Below are 17,334 nucleotides of genomic sequence, written 5' to 3' on the forward strand. Positions count from 1 at the left end.
TTGATGACAGAAAGGATATAAAAAGGAATCGTACTCTTTTAAAGCACATTGTTTCTCAGAATAACCAGTCTGGAGGAATGAGGCTCTAAGTGCTGCCTTTTCTCTCTCTCTTTCTCTCTCTCTCTCTCTCTCTCTCTCTCTCTCTCTCTCTCTTCTTAAAGGATCAGGATTTTTTTGTTGTTGTTACACAGCCTTTACAAACATAAATGCTTTCGAGGGGAAACATTTTACAAAGATAGTGGAGATTAGCTTGTTTGCTTGCATAAAAAATCAGATCTGATGTTTTTTCTCAGTTTGCATAAAACAGAAATGAGATAATGGTGCTTTTGGTATGAATGAAATGTCTGCAGCAGGCAGATTTTTGGGTATTTAATTTGTATCTTTCATGAACAACAAACAGAATTTGTGTTATGTTTTACTAATTGTCTTAAGTTGGCATCGTATTTTAAGTCTTAATATTATCATTGGGGTAAAAAATGACAAAAAAGCTATATTTAGTGTGCAAATGATTGGTTCTTCCTCTCCACCTGGGTGGTATTTTTAGACGCATTTTATGGTGAACGACCAAAATGAGAGTTAAATAAATTGCAAGACTTCATACAAGATTTAAAAAGACGTATTTTTTTCTGTCTACAGTCTTTTTTGGGAGGCATTTGAACAACTCAGTCGTTGTTTTTGCTCGACTCTTGGTCGCTCTGGTCGTCTGTGAAGCAAACATCCACCTCACTGTCATTGTCGCTCTTATGCTCCGCGTCCTCAAACAGGCCACCCGGTTTGTGGTCCAGTTTCTTCACTGTCTGTCCGGGATGTCTGGACTTGACGTGCCGCTCCAGGTCCCGCCTCCGCACCAGCACTTTCCCGCAGAAGTCGCACCTGTACGGCGTGTTTCCCTCCGCGTGAAGCCGGATGTGTTTGTTCAGGTTGCTGGGATCCCCGAAAGGCCTAAAACACACCTTGCACTTGAGCGGTTTGTAACCTGTATGAGTCCTCATGTGGATTTTCAGGCCGTATTTCCGTGAGTACAGCTTGCCGCAGTACAGACACAGGTGTCCCTTTTTGGGTTTGCCGGAGCCGGTGTTGCTGGTGCTCCCGGCTGGGATGGAGTCCAGCCGCGTCCGGTTCTTCTCCGCGGAGATCTCAGACAACTGTTGCGTGTGCATTGCGATCTCCCGGTCAATGTTTGTGATTGAGCCCAGATCCTGGCTCAGGGATGGCGCGCCAAAGTAGGACATGGACTCTGGGTACTTGAGGAGGTTGCCGAAGTGAAATTTGAGGGGATAGTAGGGTGAGCTGTATAAAAGCTCCCCGTTGTAGACAGTGAAGGGCATCAGAGGGATGTTACAGTCTCCGCTGTAGGTCTTGACACCGTCAAAGTGAGGGAGGGAAAACCTTTCAAAGTGGAGTCCAGGGGGCATTTGCGGGTAACGGGATGGGGACAGGCCGGAGTGCATCCTGCTCTCCACGTGCTTAAAAGCTGACGTTTCTTCCATGTGAGGCAGCAGCGGAAAACCCCGGATTGCGTTTGTGCATGGCACCATTGAAGATGTTGAGTCTATGATGGCAGGCGCGCACTTTGGAGGATGACTCCCTCCACCGTTAAGACCCTCGTTCATGTTGCGGATCGGTTTCATGTTCCCTATAAGTTTGCTGAATCCGAGGCCGCTCAGCTTCCCACTGGTCTCCTCCCTGGAAGCGTCCGCGCCCGGGACTTTGGAGACGCCGGTGGGTCTGAAGGCAGAGCGCACGCCAGGATGGAAGCCCATGCTGCTCAGCACTGAAGATGTGGCACCCAGACCGAGGAAGTGTCCCTGGTTTCTGGCTGAGGCCACGCTCATGTCGAGGGCCCTGTCCTGCTCCTCAGGGCTGCTTTTCTTTGAGAGTCCGGTTTTGTTTAAGAACGGCGAGGAGGACACCGCTCTCCTGCTGGAATCTGAGACGGAGGAGTTACTGCTCCTTGGAGAGGTGGAAGTGTTGGGAATGTCTCCGGATTTTGGTGACCTACTGAAAGTCTCGGTGCCTCTGGCCTGTTCGCTGCTCACAAACCCCCGCCCGTTGCTTAGGGCACAGTGGAAGTGGACGTGGGCCTTGAGTGTGTTCGGGTATTTGAATATTCTCCAGCAATACCAGCAGATGTAACGCTCCTCACCTGTAGAGACAACACGAAATTCATGATGAGAGGAATGTGAATCGTTAAATTACACAACACAACGTAAAACTCTAATATCTATTCAGATCTACTTCTTCTTGGGATTTTTCTTTTTTTTTCATTTCAATTCGTTTAATTTAATTATTTCTGTGTGTAAAATTCAAATAACAGCTTTGGTAACCTGTAAAAAAAAGACCTGAAAGCGTTTCCAAATACACACATATATCACATGTATCAATGCGCAAACCTGTAATATACTGAACAGAAAATAATCGTAATTTCCTAATGGATTATAGTTGTGAGACTGTTCTTTTAAAGATGGTATATAATTGGATAAATGCCACCACAAAAAGACAATATTTTTTATCAGTGCGTCATCTGCACTCAAGCCAAAAATGATTAAGATTTCCCTTTAAGATCTACTGCCAAGTGGTCAAAAAAAAGGGAGGCCTTCTTAATGGCCCCCAGTCGAGCACTCAGAGGATAATGTAGATGTAATGATTTTGTAATCCTCATACGGGCCATTGTCTCTGATCACCATCGAAAAAGGGCAAACGCCCTGCCCAATCTGGCGCTCTGAAACCGACTCATTGAGTGTAGCCTCTTTCCCCTGTCTGCGCTCTTTCCCGTGGAAGTGACAGCAGCTGTTGCTTGAAATCGCAAGTCTCCAGAAACAATGGCGCCGGCCCATCTGTTGACGCCTAATAATAGGAGAGAGAGCGTATGTCCAGGAGCGCACACGGTGTGTTGGGCCGGAGAATCAGGGCAATATACACCCCACATAAAAGTTAGCATTCATTAGACCACAATACCTTAACTCACCCACCTAATTCACCATGAAGCACTTGTTTTTTGAATTATTTGCTTTTGAATACATGAATATTAACGACGCGGTGACATTCGTTAACCTCCATCTCGCAGTGAATCCGTCGGCCTCTTGTTCTGTGCTCACTGAGCCGCGTCGATTTCTGCTTTTAATTGCTTTTTTTGTTCCGTGTTTCGAGCACCGTTATTATACTTTGTCACATTTTTTTTGTTTGTTTGTTTTTTCGTTTGTTTTGTTGCCTCCGCTGAAATCATATGAAGCTTTTGCCGTTTTTTACTTCAACGAATGAGCTAATAGGCCCTTTGAAATTGAATGATATCCATAATCCAAAATCATCCGCCTATTGAAGGAATTTTTCCACCAAAGTATCTGTTGATAATATTTGTCTTTAATAGGATTAACCTCGACTGAGCTGCTGTTTAAACAAGATTAAGACATTAATCCCCAAGCGCAAACGCAGACTTATCATTACAAGCCCAAACAAATGGATTAAAAGTCTGAACACAGAATGATGACAAAGGGAATAATCACATTAGATGGTAATATGTCCTCTAATTGATGTTGAAGTTAAGCTTCGATACATTATCTGAACACGTTTGGTGTTTTTGTCAGTTTGATTTATTTGGATATTTTCTTCTGTTTTAAATTAAATAATATGATTTTTTTTTCATGTGAGTCATTGTCCAGCGTTTGTCTTTATCAACAAACATCTTTTTTTTCGTCCATCCATTGCTGGGTTAATTTTCTTCCAATATTAAATCATTCTTTAAATTGAAATTTTGTTAACGAAAGAACTGAGTAAAATAATTAAATAGACTGAGGGGGGGGATTAAGTCTGTTGATTGCCATTTCTGGACAATAAAGACATTGTGGTAATGGATATTTCCACATGTTGGCTCGACTATTTGTTGCATCACATGGAGAGAAAAAAATCTTCCGAAGCGAGGTGAAGTTTGATATATCGTTATTATTATTATGCTATTTATATCAGTCTAATCCGCATCATTATATCATCCATTTACTCACTTTTCCCAACATCCCGTCAAACTTCCCCTGTGTATTAAAGCATCATGAACGGATTCATTTACCTTTTTCGTCGTGCGTGGGAGTGGCTGTGGTCGGGATGTCGTACCACTGGGCCAAAGTGTTGGAGTACCAGACACTGAGCTCCTCTCCAGCTGGGATTTCTCTCAGCACGCGATAAAAAATCTCCAAATTAAAAAAAAAAAAAAAAAAAAAAAGAGGGAAAAACAAGGCGGTGTTAATCGAAGAGTTCACATAAAATTGATTAAATAACAAGAAAAGGGACAGAGAAAGATTTCCTTGCGCCTGCAAAGTGCAGTAGCCTACTGGATAAGTATAACTATAATGATGTGGAAATTCACCTGGCCGCCAGGTAAGTCCGACACAGCTTCCAGGTTTTGCTCTTGGTTGTTCCTTGCGGCACGGATGAATCCGATCCAGTCTGGCACGGGACAACCGGACTCGTCCACGAATTCCCCGCGTACCAAGCGGATCTAAACCGGGGAAAGAACCGTGGTGATTAGACTTTCAGACACAAACGAACAAACGCAAAGTCTATTACAGACTTCCCGATTATTTTAATACAACTGCTGCAGCTACTTCCCAAATTAAATTCTGCCTCATTATATTTAGGATATTACTCACATAAATTTATTTGTTTATTTACATTTTGTTTAACATTTTTTGTGTCAAATATTTTCTCCACTTTACTGTGCCTCAAAGATGCAGAGGTGTTGCGGGACACCGCACGGCCGAAGCGCGCATAATGCGTCTTTATCCGCTCTGCTGATAATTTCCTAAAGAGAATGACACACAGGCCTAATTGACTTGATATGGGAAACGAATTTGAGGAGTGTCAGAGCGTTTCTAAACTGTTCGAGGACATTAAAGCTCGAAGCGTGACATTTGACACAGAGATTGCACCTGATGATCCCCCTGTAGCCCCCCGGGCCACGCATTTAGACGCATCAATCACTTTCGCTGACAGCTGAAACAATAACAGGCTGCAATTTTACATCAGTGAATTCTTCACCTTTTGCTTGTTGTAATAAATGTTGGTAAGTTTAATTTTATTATTCCATTAATATGTTTCTAATATATATATATATATATATATATATATATTATGAAAACTTCCATTTATATATTTCAAAGTCTTGCAATTCTGAGTTTCATTCATCAATAATCTGCAGCCGAACTGAAGATGCAGCCAAATAACATGGATTCTGTTAGTTTGGTTTCACTTTTTAGGTATTTTTCTTGTTATTAATATTTTCCGTGGCTCTGGGGCTTAGGCCCCGACCTCACAGGCATCCTTCTGTAGCCGAATTACATTAACATTAAACGGCTCATCGGGATAACAGGCCCGCCAGGCAGTGAAATGTGAGGGCTGAGGGCGCGCAGTCCCATGCAGCGGACCGGGGTCGCCTATTAGGCCGGTTAAGTAGAAGCACAGACTGACAAGTCGACCACTAATAGAGTTCAATTATTTCTAACCTGACAGGCCAAACCAATTAATTACTCCAGGCCTAATGAAGTTTGACAGTCCCGCTTTTTGAAGAAAAGAAAAGAAAAAAAAATCCGAATCCAACCTCATTAATTTGTTATTACTTGTTTATGTAATTAAGCATAAAATATAAACATCTTAACATCAAAATAAAATGTGATATAGAAAAAATAGGAAAATATGTAAAAATTGCCCCCTGAAAATCACAAAACCCACGAAAAAACCAACCGCCTCAGTCATTTTAATCCACCATTTAACTGATGAAGATAATTTCTTTGGTTCGTTAAGCTTACCTTTTTCTTCGGTCCAACTTCCTTACGGTCCGATAAGTACTTCCCCAGTTTGAAGATGCCAGGTACCGGTCCTATCCGGAGCCCGGCCGGGATGCTGCAGTCCGCAAACACACTGACGGTGGAGGACGCCCGGGTGGGTTGCATGGCGTGGGGTGAGATCAGAACCATGAAGCCTGATGGAGACCGATAGTAAGTGATCGCAGAGGGAAGGAAGAAGAGGATGAAGAAGAAGATAGAAGAGGATGAGGACAGGCCGATATCCGCCCTCAAAGTGACGCGGCGGTGTGATGCTCTCCGGCTTTTCTAGTGACGGAGCAGGACAAGGTAGCCCCCCTACGGCCCCTCCACACACACGCACACACACACACGCACATACACACACACCAATCTCTATCTCAGGATGCAAGTGTGCGAGAAGAGGGAGGGTGCTGCAGAGAGGTGATGCTGGTTTACAGGGGAAGGAAAGGAGGGGAAGCGCTCCTGAGTTTTCAGCAGTGAGTAGGTGTGTGTATGTGTGTGTGTTAGAGTGTGAGAGAGTTGGGCTCTCCCAGCAGCTGTGTAGAGAGGGAATACGGGCCTGCCTGGTCACATGGAGACTTTCCCTCACTACATCGCATAATGAATTGCTCCAAAACGGTCAAGAGACACAAAGAGCCAGGCGACCTTCCCATCCCCGAAATCCAATTTGTCAAGGCCAGAGAAAAGAGAGTGCGGAATCAAAGGTCCAGAGCGGCCATTAATCCTCAGCATGTGGCTTTGTCCTCCAGACAGATCCGATATTTTAACTGACAAATCCACTGTATAATTTCTCCATAAATCCTCACCGTGCAACATTCTTCCCTTTCAACACAGGGTTTTTGGAAATCAGTGGCTACTTTAAATCTATTTGGTGGGCATTCTGAAGGCTCTGCGTACTTCAAAGGGCTTCGCTCTCCCTCCTCCTCTTTGCCCTTAGTTTAACAAAAGGAGCAGGAAAGTTTAGAGGACTTGTTAACTTCTATTGACTCTCGGCGTGTGCCGGGTTGAGATCAGGCAGGTACTGAAAAGGGAGAACCACCAGCAGGAGGAGAGACACACCGAGAAAAATAACATCTTCCCAACGCACACACACACACTCACACACTTACACACACTTGTAGTTTGCTTGTCCTGCAGTGCATAAAACACAGATTTATTCTGTAGTTTAGTTAAAGGCCTACAAAGACAAGCAGAAAGCACACACTCATTGTTCAAAATATTTTTCTGAATATTTTTCCCCATGAGCAACAATGAAGTAAATAATCTGTATATATATATATATATATATATATATATATATATATATATATATATATATATATATATATATTGATTCATTGTCTGGCTTAGTGGCTTTAGCGGCTCTACTAACTCATTTATTGGCCGAATAATTGACAGTGTTTGCAATTTAAAAATAACAGAAAAACTAAAAAAAACAAAAACAAACAAAAACACAAAATATTATGGCTGCTTTAAAAAAAACAACATGTACCGCTCTCCAGCATTTTGATTCTCTCTCTCTCTCTCTCTCTCTCTCTCTCTCTCTCTCTCTCTCTCTCTCTCTCTCTCTCTCTCTCACACACACACACACACACACACACACATATAGATAGATAGATAGATAGATAGATAGATAGATAGATAGATAGATAGATAGATAGAAAGTTAAAAAAAATGTCCCAGTTGTTACATCTGAATAATAGACCATGTGATTCCTCCAACAACAAAACCCTCAGAACCTTGACATTTGGAAATTGTGATAGAAAATAAATGCATGATGGAGTTCTGAGCAGCATTTTTTAAATACTCTGGAGGCTTTTGATGATGTGCTGATATGTCTGAGCAAGACCAGAAAGGACGAACAAGAACCTGTGGGCGATCAGTCCAGACCGTGACCATGTTGACCCCTGACCTGTCCACTGTGGTGTCTTGTCTCTAATTCTGAATCAGAAACATGGATGATAGCTTACAAGTTGTAGACAACAATCTCCTGGAATAAACCGCCTGAATAAATTAAAGATTATCTGATATATATTTTACTAATGAAAATCATGAAAGCACAAAGAATTACAACATGTTTGTTGCCGCTGTTAATTTGAAATAAATAAATTTATTCTTATTTAAGTTACACTATCCATCCATATTATTATTATTATTATTATTATTATTATTATTATTATTATTATTATTATTAGGGATGGTGTTATGTATATAGAAAATGTAGGCAATCCCGGTTTTTGCTTCCTCCTTTGTGCGCTCTGTCAAATAGTCCGAACGACACGCGAACAATCTCATCAATATATCGCAATGTTTGCGCCTGGTTGAGAGGAGCAGTTATTTATTAACGCCTCACCATTTGCGACTGGTTCCCATCTCATCCACCCCCGCGCGATGCTTTTAAGTTCCGCACTTCTTCACAGTGAAATGAATTATTCTTGGAGGAAAAGGGGGGAGTGGTGGGAGGTGAGGGGGGTGGATGGAAGAGAAAAGGAGGCGACGACGTTTCCTTTCTGTTTGCGGAGAAGTGGCTGGGGTAAATTCCCGCTCCACTGTGCGCTCTGAAGGCCTGAAGAGGAGTCAAAAGGCTCAGTGTCAGAGTGAAGGCAGTGTTGGGAGCAAATGGGATGGAAAATTAAATGAAATTAAATGGCCTGACCGGCGGTATTGTCCGTCCTCCCTTAAAAAAATGAAGAAAAAAAAGACACATTAATTACATGGTTGGATCTTTATCCTGGAACAATATTGTGAAGTCAGTCAAACAGCTAGTGCGCTTCTCTTAAATGAACTCCATCTATTTCATGAACTTAAATAACGACTTGAGAAGAATCCTTGCTTGGAAGACGGGGGAGACGTTTTTATGGGCGGCTCTGTCGGTTCTTGCCAGCCTCCTTTTGGGGGGATTTTAACTGTCTAAACGGTGGGGTTCTCTTGATTTAACTGGTTGGCCATTAATGAGCCATGAATATAGAGGAACAACCTGTCTGCAGAGCAATGCGGTAAATACAGAGAGCAATGCCCCACCAGGGATCTCCATTCATGCTTCCTGACTGGGCTATACTTCAGGGGGGTGCCAAAGGTTCACCACCACCTCTGCTGGTTTGGTTTCAATGGCCTACCATTTAGGACCCCTCTGAGTTCAGAAGAAAACACATTTTTTATGTCGACCCATAAACTTTCCTCGGGTCTATTCAAGAGAGCCAAATCATTGTCCCAGTTAGCAATGAGGGCTATTTCTCACAGATTCCCACGTTGTAGAAATGACTTGATGTTTGTCTAAATCCATTTATTTCCCCTCTTGTAAGTCCTACCTCTCACATTTATCCGGTCACACTTCTTTTCAATTAAAAAAGAAAAGGGAAAACTTAAACCTTGGTGCTTTTTGTGGTTCAGCCTGAAAGAATATTATTCCTTTCAGACCTTTCTCATAAAAAGAGAGAAAGAGAGTGAGAAACAGAAAGAGAGAGGAAACAAAGCTCGTCCTTGCCTTTTTGTTTTCTCAAATTAAAAACCACAACCATTCATATTTCAGGTGTTTCACTTTCTGAGAAACCCGGGGAAAGATGCAAGCTGCACCATGAGCAGACCAGCTGCCTGGATGCGGGTGGGACATTAGCGACGCGTTTGAATAGTAATTATGCTTGTATGGGACTCCCACCAGATGACATGATTGGGATTTTAACCCAGACTAATATTCAAAATCGCATTAGAGAGGAGACGAATAAACGGCACCCAATTCAACGCTGTTCATGCGTGATGTCATTCAGAAAGCCTTCTCTCTGCTCCCCTCCCCTCTGTGAATTGGGCTGCACCGTTTTCTTTCTTTTTTTTTTTTTTTGGTATTCAAAGTCTCAACAAAGTTTTTTTTCCCTTCACTTAAACTCGCTTCCTCGCGCATGAAGAGACGCAGATAAAGCCGTGTGAAGTTGTGTGAATTGATATGTTTCGGTGTACCTTATAAATTCATACCTTTTCTCACTCGAGCGCCTCAGAAAGAAAGTGTCAGTCAGGCCGATTCTCTCTGCTGTCCAACGCATTTAGCAGGAGATCTATTAGAGAAGTTCATTCCTAGGCAAATGTATGCAGGCAGGGCTGCGCGTGAATAGAGCAGCGTGTCAGCCGACCCTAATTGGGATTTAGCCACCCAAAGCCGTATGCACAAAGTGACAGAAAATCGCAGGTTTCAAAGAAAGTCGCAACTTTTTGCCCTTCTTGGTGATTATTCTTTTGGCTTTTAGTAAAAACAGTGATTTTTTTTCTCACAAGATGAAGGTGACTGACCCAGTTTGAAATGTGGGCTGTTTCTGTGCTCACTAAACGTGTGAGCAAAACAACTCTAATGGCAAAGAGCATGTTTAAGACATGTAGCTTTGACTTTTCCTATACGGTTGAAAATGACGAGATATTTTAGCTGATGTCACCGGTGTTAATGCAGCGGTTGTGTGGGTTTGCAAATGTGTGTTTTACTGTAGAAGAAATTTAAGTCAGAATCAATAACATCATGCCGGAGGATAGTTGCATAAAATGTGTTTTTGCGGTGCTTTTCTTAAATGTTCCGCTTTAGAAAAAGGAGGGAAAAGGTTTTGTGTGTGTGTGTGTGTGTGTGTGTGTGTGTGTGTGTGTGTGTGTGTGTGTGTGTGTGTGTGTGTGTGTGTGTTATTATATGTCAGCGAATGCATTTTTAAAGCACTTTTTGTCAACGTTATTTTTGTTCCTTTGCGGCAATATGAAGATGAAGCACCATGGAGAGCTCCTCTTACACACACACACACACACACACACACACACACACACACACACACACACACACACACACACGTCTTTAATTATGTCGATAAATACATGAAATTGGCATTCAATTCCTTGTACTGAAACCTGAATTTATACATCCTTCAGCTTGACTGCACTCTGTTAATTCTTTTGAAAATAATAATATTAATCTAATATAATCTCGTCCCGCGGCTCCTCATTATATCCGCGACTGACAGTTCTGGCTTTAAACTAATTGTATCCTCAGAGTTCGTGTGGGATGACCTGATGGAAATATTGTTGTAAGATTTATTGTTTAATTTCCAGCATAATAATCTTACAAATTATGTGCATTACAGTTTCAGGGCATGCAATGAGATAATGATGTAAAGCACGTGCTTTCTGATCCATCAACAGATTCATATATATATAAATTAAAAATTAAAACCCAAACAACAAGAAAGGTATTTAATTGTCAAAGCATTTCTTTGTCTAGTAGAATTCATGTTTTTATTCCTCTGTTCACTTAACAGTACTGGTTGTGCCTTTGAGCTTTGGCATGTTGTTGCATTTCTTCATATTCTGCCCCTCAGCAGGACACTAAGCATGTTTGGCATCTGCTGGCCAGATCCAATCCCTCCCAATCAGCAGCAAGAGAAAAAGGTGTGGATGTGGATGGAATGAGGACAGGACACGGATGCAAGCCGTCACTCTGTTGTAGTACAGAATTTGACTGACTGATCTCTCAGCCTTCCACAAAGTGTCAGGAAGAACATTGCACCCTCAGGTGTCTCTGGCTCTGTTTCTCTATTCACTCACCATTTCCTCTCCCTTTTTTTCTACTCTTTTACAATGGAGCAGCATATCTTTGAGGCAAACACCAAACAGTACTGTGTAGCATTCTCTGATGTCTAACAAAACCCACAGAAAGACATAAAGCAAGGTAATTGAATGCTGATAGCTTTATTTGCGGTAAATAGAAAAACAAAGGGGGTGGAGTGTAAGGCACACAAAAGTTTAGAGAGCAGGGCGAGTGTTTCTAGTGAGTCGTTCGTAAACTCTATGATCTGAAGCTTTCAGTCTGTAGCAAAGGGTCATTTGGGGCCTTCTTGTCCAGGCCAAAGGGCGAAGGTCAGTGCCCAGACATGGGGTTTGGTCAGTGCAAAGCGAAGAAGGGCGTGGAGGTTTAAGGGCAAGAGGGGGTCAGTGTGGAATTCATATTGCTCAATCCACATCAGAGTCATCTGCAGCACCACTGATGGTGTAGGTCTGTTCTTGGTGGTCCATCTCCACAACATCGTCCTCATTTTTCACCGTTCTAGGACATAAATAGAAAGAGCTTAACCCTTAGAACTACGAGGATGCACAGTTTGGACAGTTTTGCATTGTTAAAATTGTGCATTTCCAGGGCACCTTATAAATGAAATGCTCTTAACACTAGCTGTATGCTCTTTGCCATCCACACCATCTGTGAATTGGTATGCATTGACTGAAACATGACAAATGCAAATGGTTTCAAAGGTTTTAATCCCCCCCCCCCCCCCATTTTCCTATGATTAAAAATATAAAAGGTATATCTATTTTTAATTTAGGTTTCTATTATGTATTTGTTAATAAGAGAATCATGCAAATGCAAAAATGTACATGTTTCAAATGAATAATTTCCCTTGTTCTGTGTTGGGTTGGATGTCAAAAAAGCTGATGATGGTGTGCAAGATTCTGGCTTTGATGCTGAGAGATGGAATATACATATAAAGATGTATTCTTCATATAAAACAATTTTCATGCATCATCTTAATCCTAACTAACACAGAGCTGTTAACACAGTTCTACCCTTTAAGACCAGAGGCACCCTCTAAACATGAACATGGGTACACTCATACTGTATGTTGCATCAGACTGCAATGGGTTCAGTCCCAGATTTTTAATTCTATCTTCTACGGTTGTATGAGGCTGTTAAAATAAGCTGCATTTAAAAGCATGGAAAAGATACCTTATGGTACCTTTACCTAATGAGCACTGTTCTTCTCTCCGTCAGTTCCACAGCCTGCTCTGCATAGGCCTCAATGTTGCCGTCATATCCATCAGATCCATATCCAATCCTGGCACCACCCATATCCACCCTTCCTTCATCATCTCCCCCCACACCCTCACCTCCTGCACTGCCTCTGATTCCACCCCCTATTCCAGCAGGACCAAGTCCATGGACTTTACTACCATCTCCACCTATTCCTCCATCAACCCCATAGCCCTTCCCTTCACCTATACCACCATTACCTCTGCCAAACACATTGCCAGCTCCACCCATGCTGTCTGCTAACCCCATGGTGTCACCGCCTGCATCCACTCCAATACCGCTTACACTCCTGTCACCTATGCCTCCAGTGGCTATTCCCAAGTTTCCCATCCCACCAGGACCAGTGCCTAAACTTCCAGCTCCAGAGCCCAAACCTCCAGGACCAGTGCCTAAACTTCCAGCTCCAGAGCCCAAACCTCCAGGACCAGTGCCTAAACTTCCAGCTCCAGAGCCCAAACCTCCAGGACCAATGCCTAAACTCCCAGCTCCAGAGCCCAAACCTCCAGGACCAGTGCCTAAACTTCCAGCTCCAGAGCCCAAACCTCCAGGACCAGTGCCTAAACTTCCAACTCCAGAGCCCAAACCTCCAGGACCAGTGCCTAAACTTCCAGCTCCAGAGCCCAAACCTCCAGGACCAGTGCCTAAACTTCCAGCTCCAGAGCCCAAACCTCCAGGACCAGTGCCTAAACTTCCAGCTCCAGAGCCCAAACCTCCAGCACCAATGCCTAAACTTCCAGCTCCAGAGCCCAAACCTCCAGGACCAGTACCTACAGCTCCAGCTGTAGAGCCCAAAACCCCAGTACCCACACCTCCAGCTCCAGAGCCCAAACCTCCAGGACCAGTAGCCACACCTCTAAGATCAGTGCCCAAACCTCCAACATCAGTACCCACACCTCCAACACTGACTCCACCAACACCAGCATCAGTGGTGAGGCTTCCTAACCCCAAACCACCAACCCCAACACCATTTATTCCTCCAGCACGTGCTGCTCTGTTGACACCACCAGTTCCCACGACCCCAGCACTTGCTCCAACACCTACACCCCCAGTTCCCATTTCATGACCACCAGTCATGCCTGCCCCACCAGCCCTCCCAGTAGTTCCCTTCCAGTCACTGGTTCCTTCAGCCCCTATTCTATCACCCAAACCCTGAATACCAGCACCTGCTGTCAAGCCTCCTGCCGCCATGCCCCCACCTATTCCTGCACCACCCATCATGCCACCAACTCCTCCTCCGCTACCTCCCAAATGTCCACTCCCAATTCCTCTCACACCATCCATGCTTCCTCCACTGAGGCTCACCCCAGCACTAATGGCGCTCGTGCTACAGCTGGTAAGAGACAAGGTTTGCATCATGCCGGAGAGTCGCAGGTCTTCCCCTTCAATCAATTTCCTGCAAAGAGAGACAACAAACTGCTTATTTTATTCATTTCAGATTATTTAAATTCATGGCAAAACTCTGGTTGCTGTTTCTCTACCTGTAAGTCGTGATCTCAATCTCCAGAGCCATCTTGACATTCAGAAGTTCCTGGTACTCGCGCAGGTGCAGCGCAATTTTCTCCTTGGTGGATTTCATCTCAAGCTGCAGGGCTTCGATTCGAGCCTATTAGGTCATGAAATAGCTGTTACTGTGACAGCCTTGTGTCTGTATTTAGGAGTACATGTCCATGACTGACTTTGTTGTGATCAGGTGTGCCCCGTGGAACAACATGAGCCAACATTTACCTGCAGGTCTTCCAGTTCCTTCCTGTACTTTTCTTGCATCTCTCGAATCTGAGCTTCAAGAGCTTCATTCCTTGTCCTCAGGGAGTCCATGTCACGTTCTTTACTTTGGATCTGGTGGTATTTTAGCATCATTATGTGATTATACTCATTGTTTATACATTTTTTTTTCATTTAGTGATTTCCAGTGTTGATACTCACATCTTTTTTGGCACCCGCTATTGCGTCTCTAAAGCCTCGGACTTTATCAACATGCTTTGACGTCTTTTGGGTCAAATCTTCAAATTTGTTTTTGTACCATGAATCCATTTCCTAATAATGGGGGAATATTAATATGTCATAGACTTTAATGTAACAAATGCAAAAGATATGACTGTTTATGTTTCCTTTTTGTTTTTGTTTTTGTTTTTTTTATATATTATTACTTTTTACCTGAAGATTTTTAGCAGCAATGTCATCATACTGGGTTTGGATTTGTTTCAAAGCCGCAGCCAGATCGGGCAGAGTGAATGTACTCTGAGCTGAGACTTGAGCTGAGTAGATCTGTTTCATGAGCTCATCGATTTCCTACACAAGAAGAAGAGATACTCAGGAATCATCCAAACCAGAGCCAATCGGAAGATGAAGTTCCTGCACAACCATGTTAACCACCTGCTGATGGATCCGTTTCAAGAATTCAATTTCAACCTCCAGATGCTCCAGCTTCTTCTCCAGCACAATGCGGGAGGAGGTGGCTTTGTCTACATCCTGAAAAATCATTATTATGTGTGTTTAGGACTGATTATTCATTTGCTCTCTCTTATAGATGTTAGACAAATAAAATGGTACCCACAGGACGGAAGGCTTCAATGTCTAATTCAGCTTTCTTTCTCAGCTCCACAGCCTCCTCGTATTTCAGCTTGATTGCCTCCAGTTGAGCAGCTGTGGACTCTTTAGCAGCCAAGGAAAGGTCCTGAAAACCAGGAAACCAGAAGTAATATCCTTGTCTTTGAGATTTGAAGGTGAGAGCAAGGATGTGTGGAAAATGTAGATCAGCCCCTTTTTCTTGCATTTTTGCTGCATTCCTTTGTGTGTGTGTGTGTGTGTGTGTGTAATTGAAAAAGCAGTAATAAATAGTCATCTCATCTGTACATAAAACATTACTGATGACAGCTTTGCTCCACGACACCTAAACACAGTGAGGCACCTCTCTATTTGCCTGCCAGAAATAAGCCTGTTACCAGGTAAAGAACCTTGAAAACACCAAGTTGACGTCTTGTATCCTTGCATGGGTAGACCTTTCGCAGATGAGGTGCGAAACTTTATGCTTGATTTAGTGACTGAATGTAAAGAAGAAAGAACAATATTCTGCCTCACCCGCTGAACTCTCATCTGGTCTGCAATCTTTCTCAGCTCCTTCAGCTGTTCCTCGTATATCAGGCGCAGACCCGATGGCTTCTCAAACCGGTTCTGGTAGGCCTCAATCTCTGCTTCAATTAACTTGTTCTGCTGCTCAAGTGATCGAACCTGCAAGCACACAGAAATATTGCCTGAGCAGAGCAGCACAATACTCTTCCTTTGCATGAACTCTGGAGATGAAAATATGGCCTATGATGTTCAACAAATTTAACCTTGTCAATGTAAACAGCCAGCCTATCATTGAGGACAATCATCTCCTGTCTTTCGGTTGTGCGGGTGCTGAGGAATTCCTGGTTCTCAGCTGCAGCTGCATCCAGGTCCATGGCAGGTTCTCCACTAGGCCCAACACATACCATGGCTCCTGCACTCACACTGGAAACACAGTCATACTTATCAACCTGGGAGCCACATGCACCAAAAAATTAGAGGAGAAAACAAGAGAAGATGCACATCCAGAAAAAACACATGACATCCTGTCTTCTAGTATCTTTACATACTTACCCGACTCCAGTCATGCGAGACCTGCGTGCAGCAGAGACGGTCCTTCGTCCCACCGAGTCCACACACATTCTTCCAGCCCCGGCTCTGGCGGAGTAGCCAGCAGAGGCATTACGGGCATCTCTCCTGGTGGGTGATGGGCTAGACACCCTGACCTGGTAGGTTGAGGTGCTGCTGTCCTCAAAGTGACGGCGGTAGGATGAAATCCTCTCTGGGCTGCGACTCATCGCAGCTGTGATTGTGTGCTCTCTGCTGGTCTGAAAGAAAACACTCAGGCTGGGCCTGTCTGGGATTTGCTGCAATTTGCTGCTTCCCTGCTGTCCTTTTCTGCTCTCCGTGCCGCTCAGCCTTATCTCAGGTTTTATACACCCCATTGCAAGTCAGGCTTCTTCGCTGTATGAGACCGCCCAGCACATGAGGCAACACCTGTGGAATCTCGAACCTCTGCACCAAAGCAGGCTGCCTAAATATCTATCAGTAGCTTGTGAGGAGCAGAGCAGTGCTGGGAAAGTGGCTGAGGTTCATGCATCAACCTCTGTTTTCATCTCTGCTTTTTTTTTTTTTTTTTTTTTGGTGTGTGTGTGTGTGTGTGTGGTATGGGTTTCCAGTATGTACACCATCTGTGTCCAGCTCTGGGCAGCAGAAAGACAAGTAGGCCTCCAGACCCAGTCAACCACTGCTGCCAGTAGGTGCAGCTCTGATGTGATCTGCTCTGATGGGATGAGGGACTTTAATTGAATGCTGAGCAGAAGCTAGAGGGTGACCTGATAAGGCTGCAGCAACAGAGGAGCCCCAGCAAGATTTGACATAAATTAGTACTTATTAGTCTGGTCTGTTTTCAACATATTAAAACTGGACTCTGCTGGAAAAAAAGAAAATGGAATTAAGTGCTTCACAGGGAAAAATAGGAGGTAGATGAAAAGGAAGGGGGGTAATTGTCTGGAGTTTACGGATGACATGGCACAGTGATAAGAGGGCACATAACAGTAGTGAGGTTGTTTATGGCAGTTCTTCTCTCACATCTACAGGGGCAGTAGGCTAGGAGTCAGAAAGGCTGCAGTTCACAAGAAATTTGAATAC

At 43.6% G+C, this 17,334-nt stretch overlaps 2 protein-coding genes across 2 annotated transcripts; both read right to left on the reverse strand.

Moving 5' to 3' along the window:
• Positions 1-218: 218 nt before the first annotated feature.
• prdm13 (PR domain containing 13) lies at positions 219-5,963 on the reverse strand. Its single transcript, XM_041988496.1, has 4 exons — positions 5,796-5,963; positions 4,358-4,489; positions 4,061-4,181; positions 219-2,146 (listed from the first exon to the last, which is right to left on the reverse strand). Exons 1-4 carry the CDS (start codon positions 5,961-5,963, stop codon positions 663-665), a joined length of 1,905 nt encoding a protein of 634 aa, XP_041844430.1. The 3' UTR covers positions 219-662.
• A 5,677-nt stretch (positions 5,964-11,640) lies between these two features.
• Positions 11,641-16,481, reverse strand: zgc:172323 (uncharacterized protein LOC564165 homolog). The gene is made up of 13 exons (XM_041988463.1): positions 16,258-16,481; positions 15,969-16,128; positions 15,715-15,864; positions 15,191-15,310; positions 15,010-15,105; positions 14,791-14,925; positions 14,560-14,670; positions 14,362-14,472; positions 14,115-14,239; positions 13,680-14,029; positions 13,020-13,361; positions 12,569-12,821; positions 11,641-11,877 (listed from the first exon to the last, which is right to left on the reverse strand). The coding sequence occupies exons 1-13, from the start codon at positions 16,479-16,481 to the stop codon at positions 11,784-11,786; spliced, it is 2,271 nt and encodes a 756-aa protein (XP_041844397.1). The 3' UTR covers positions 11,641-11,783.
• Positions 16,482-17,334: the final 853 nt, after the last annotated feature.

Source organism: Melanotaenia boesemani, chromosome 6 (genome assembly GCF_017639745.1).
Source record: "Melanotaenia boesemani isolate fMelBoe1 chromosome 6, fMelBoe1.pri, whole genome shotgun sequence".
NCBI lineage: Eukaryota > Metazoa > Chordata > Actinopteri > Atheriniformes > Melanotaeniidae > Melanotaenia > Melanotaenia boesemani.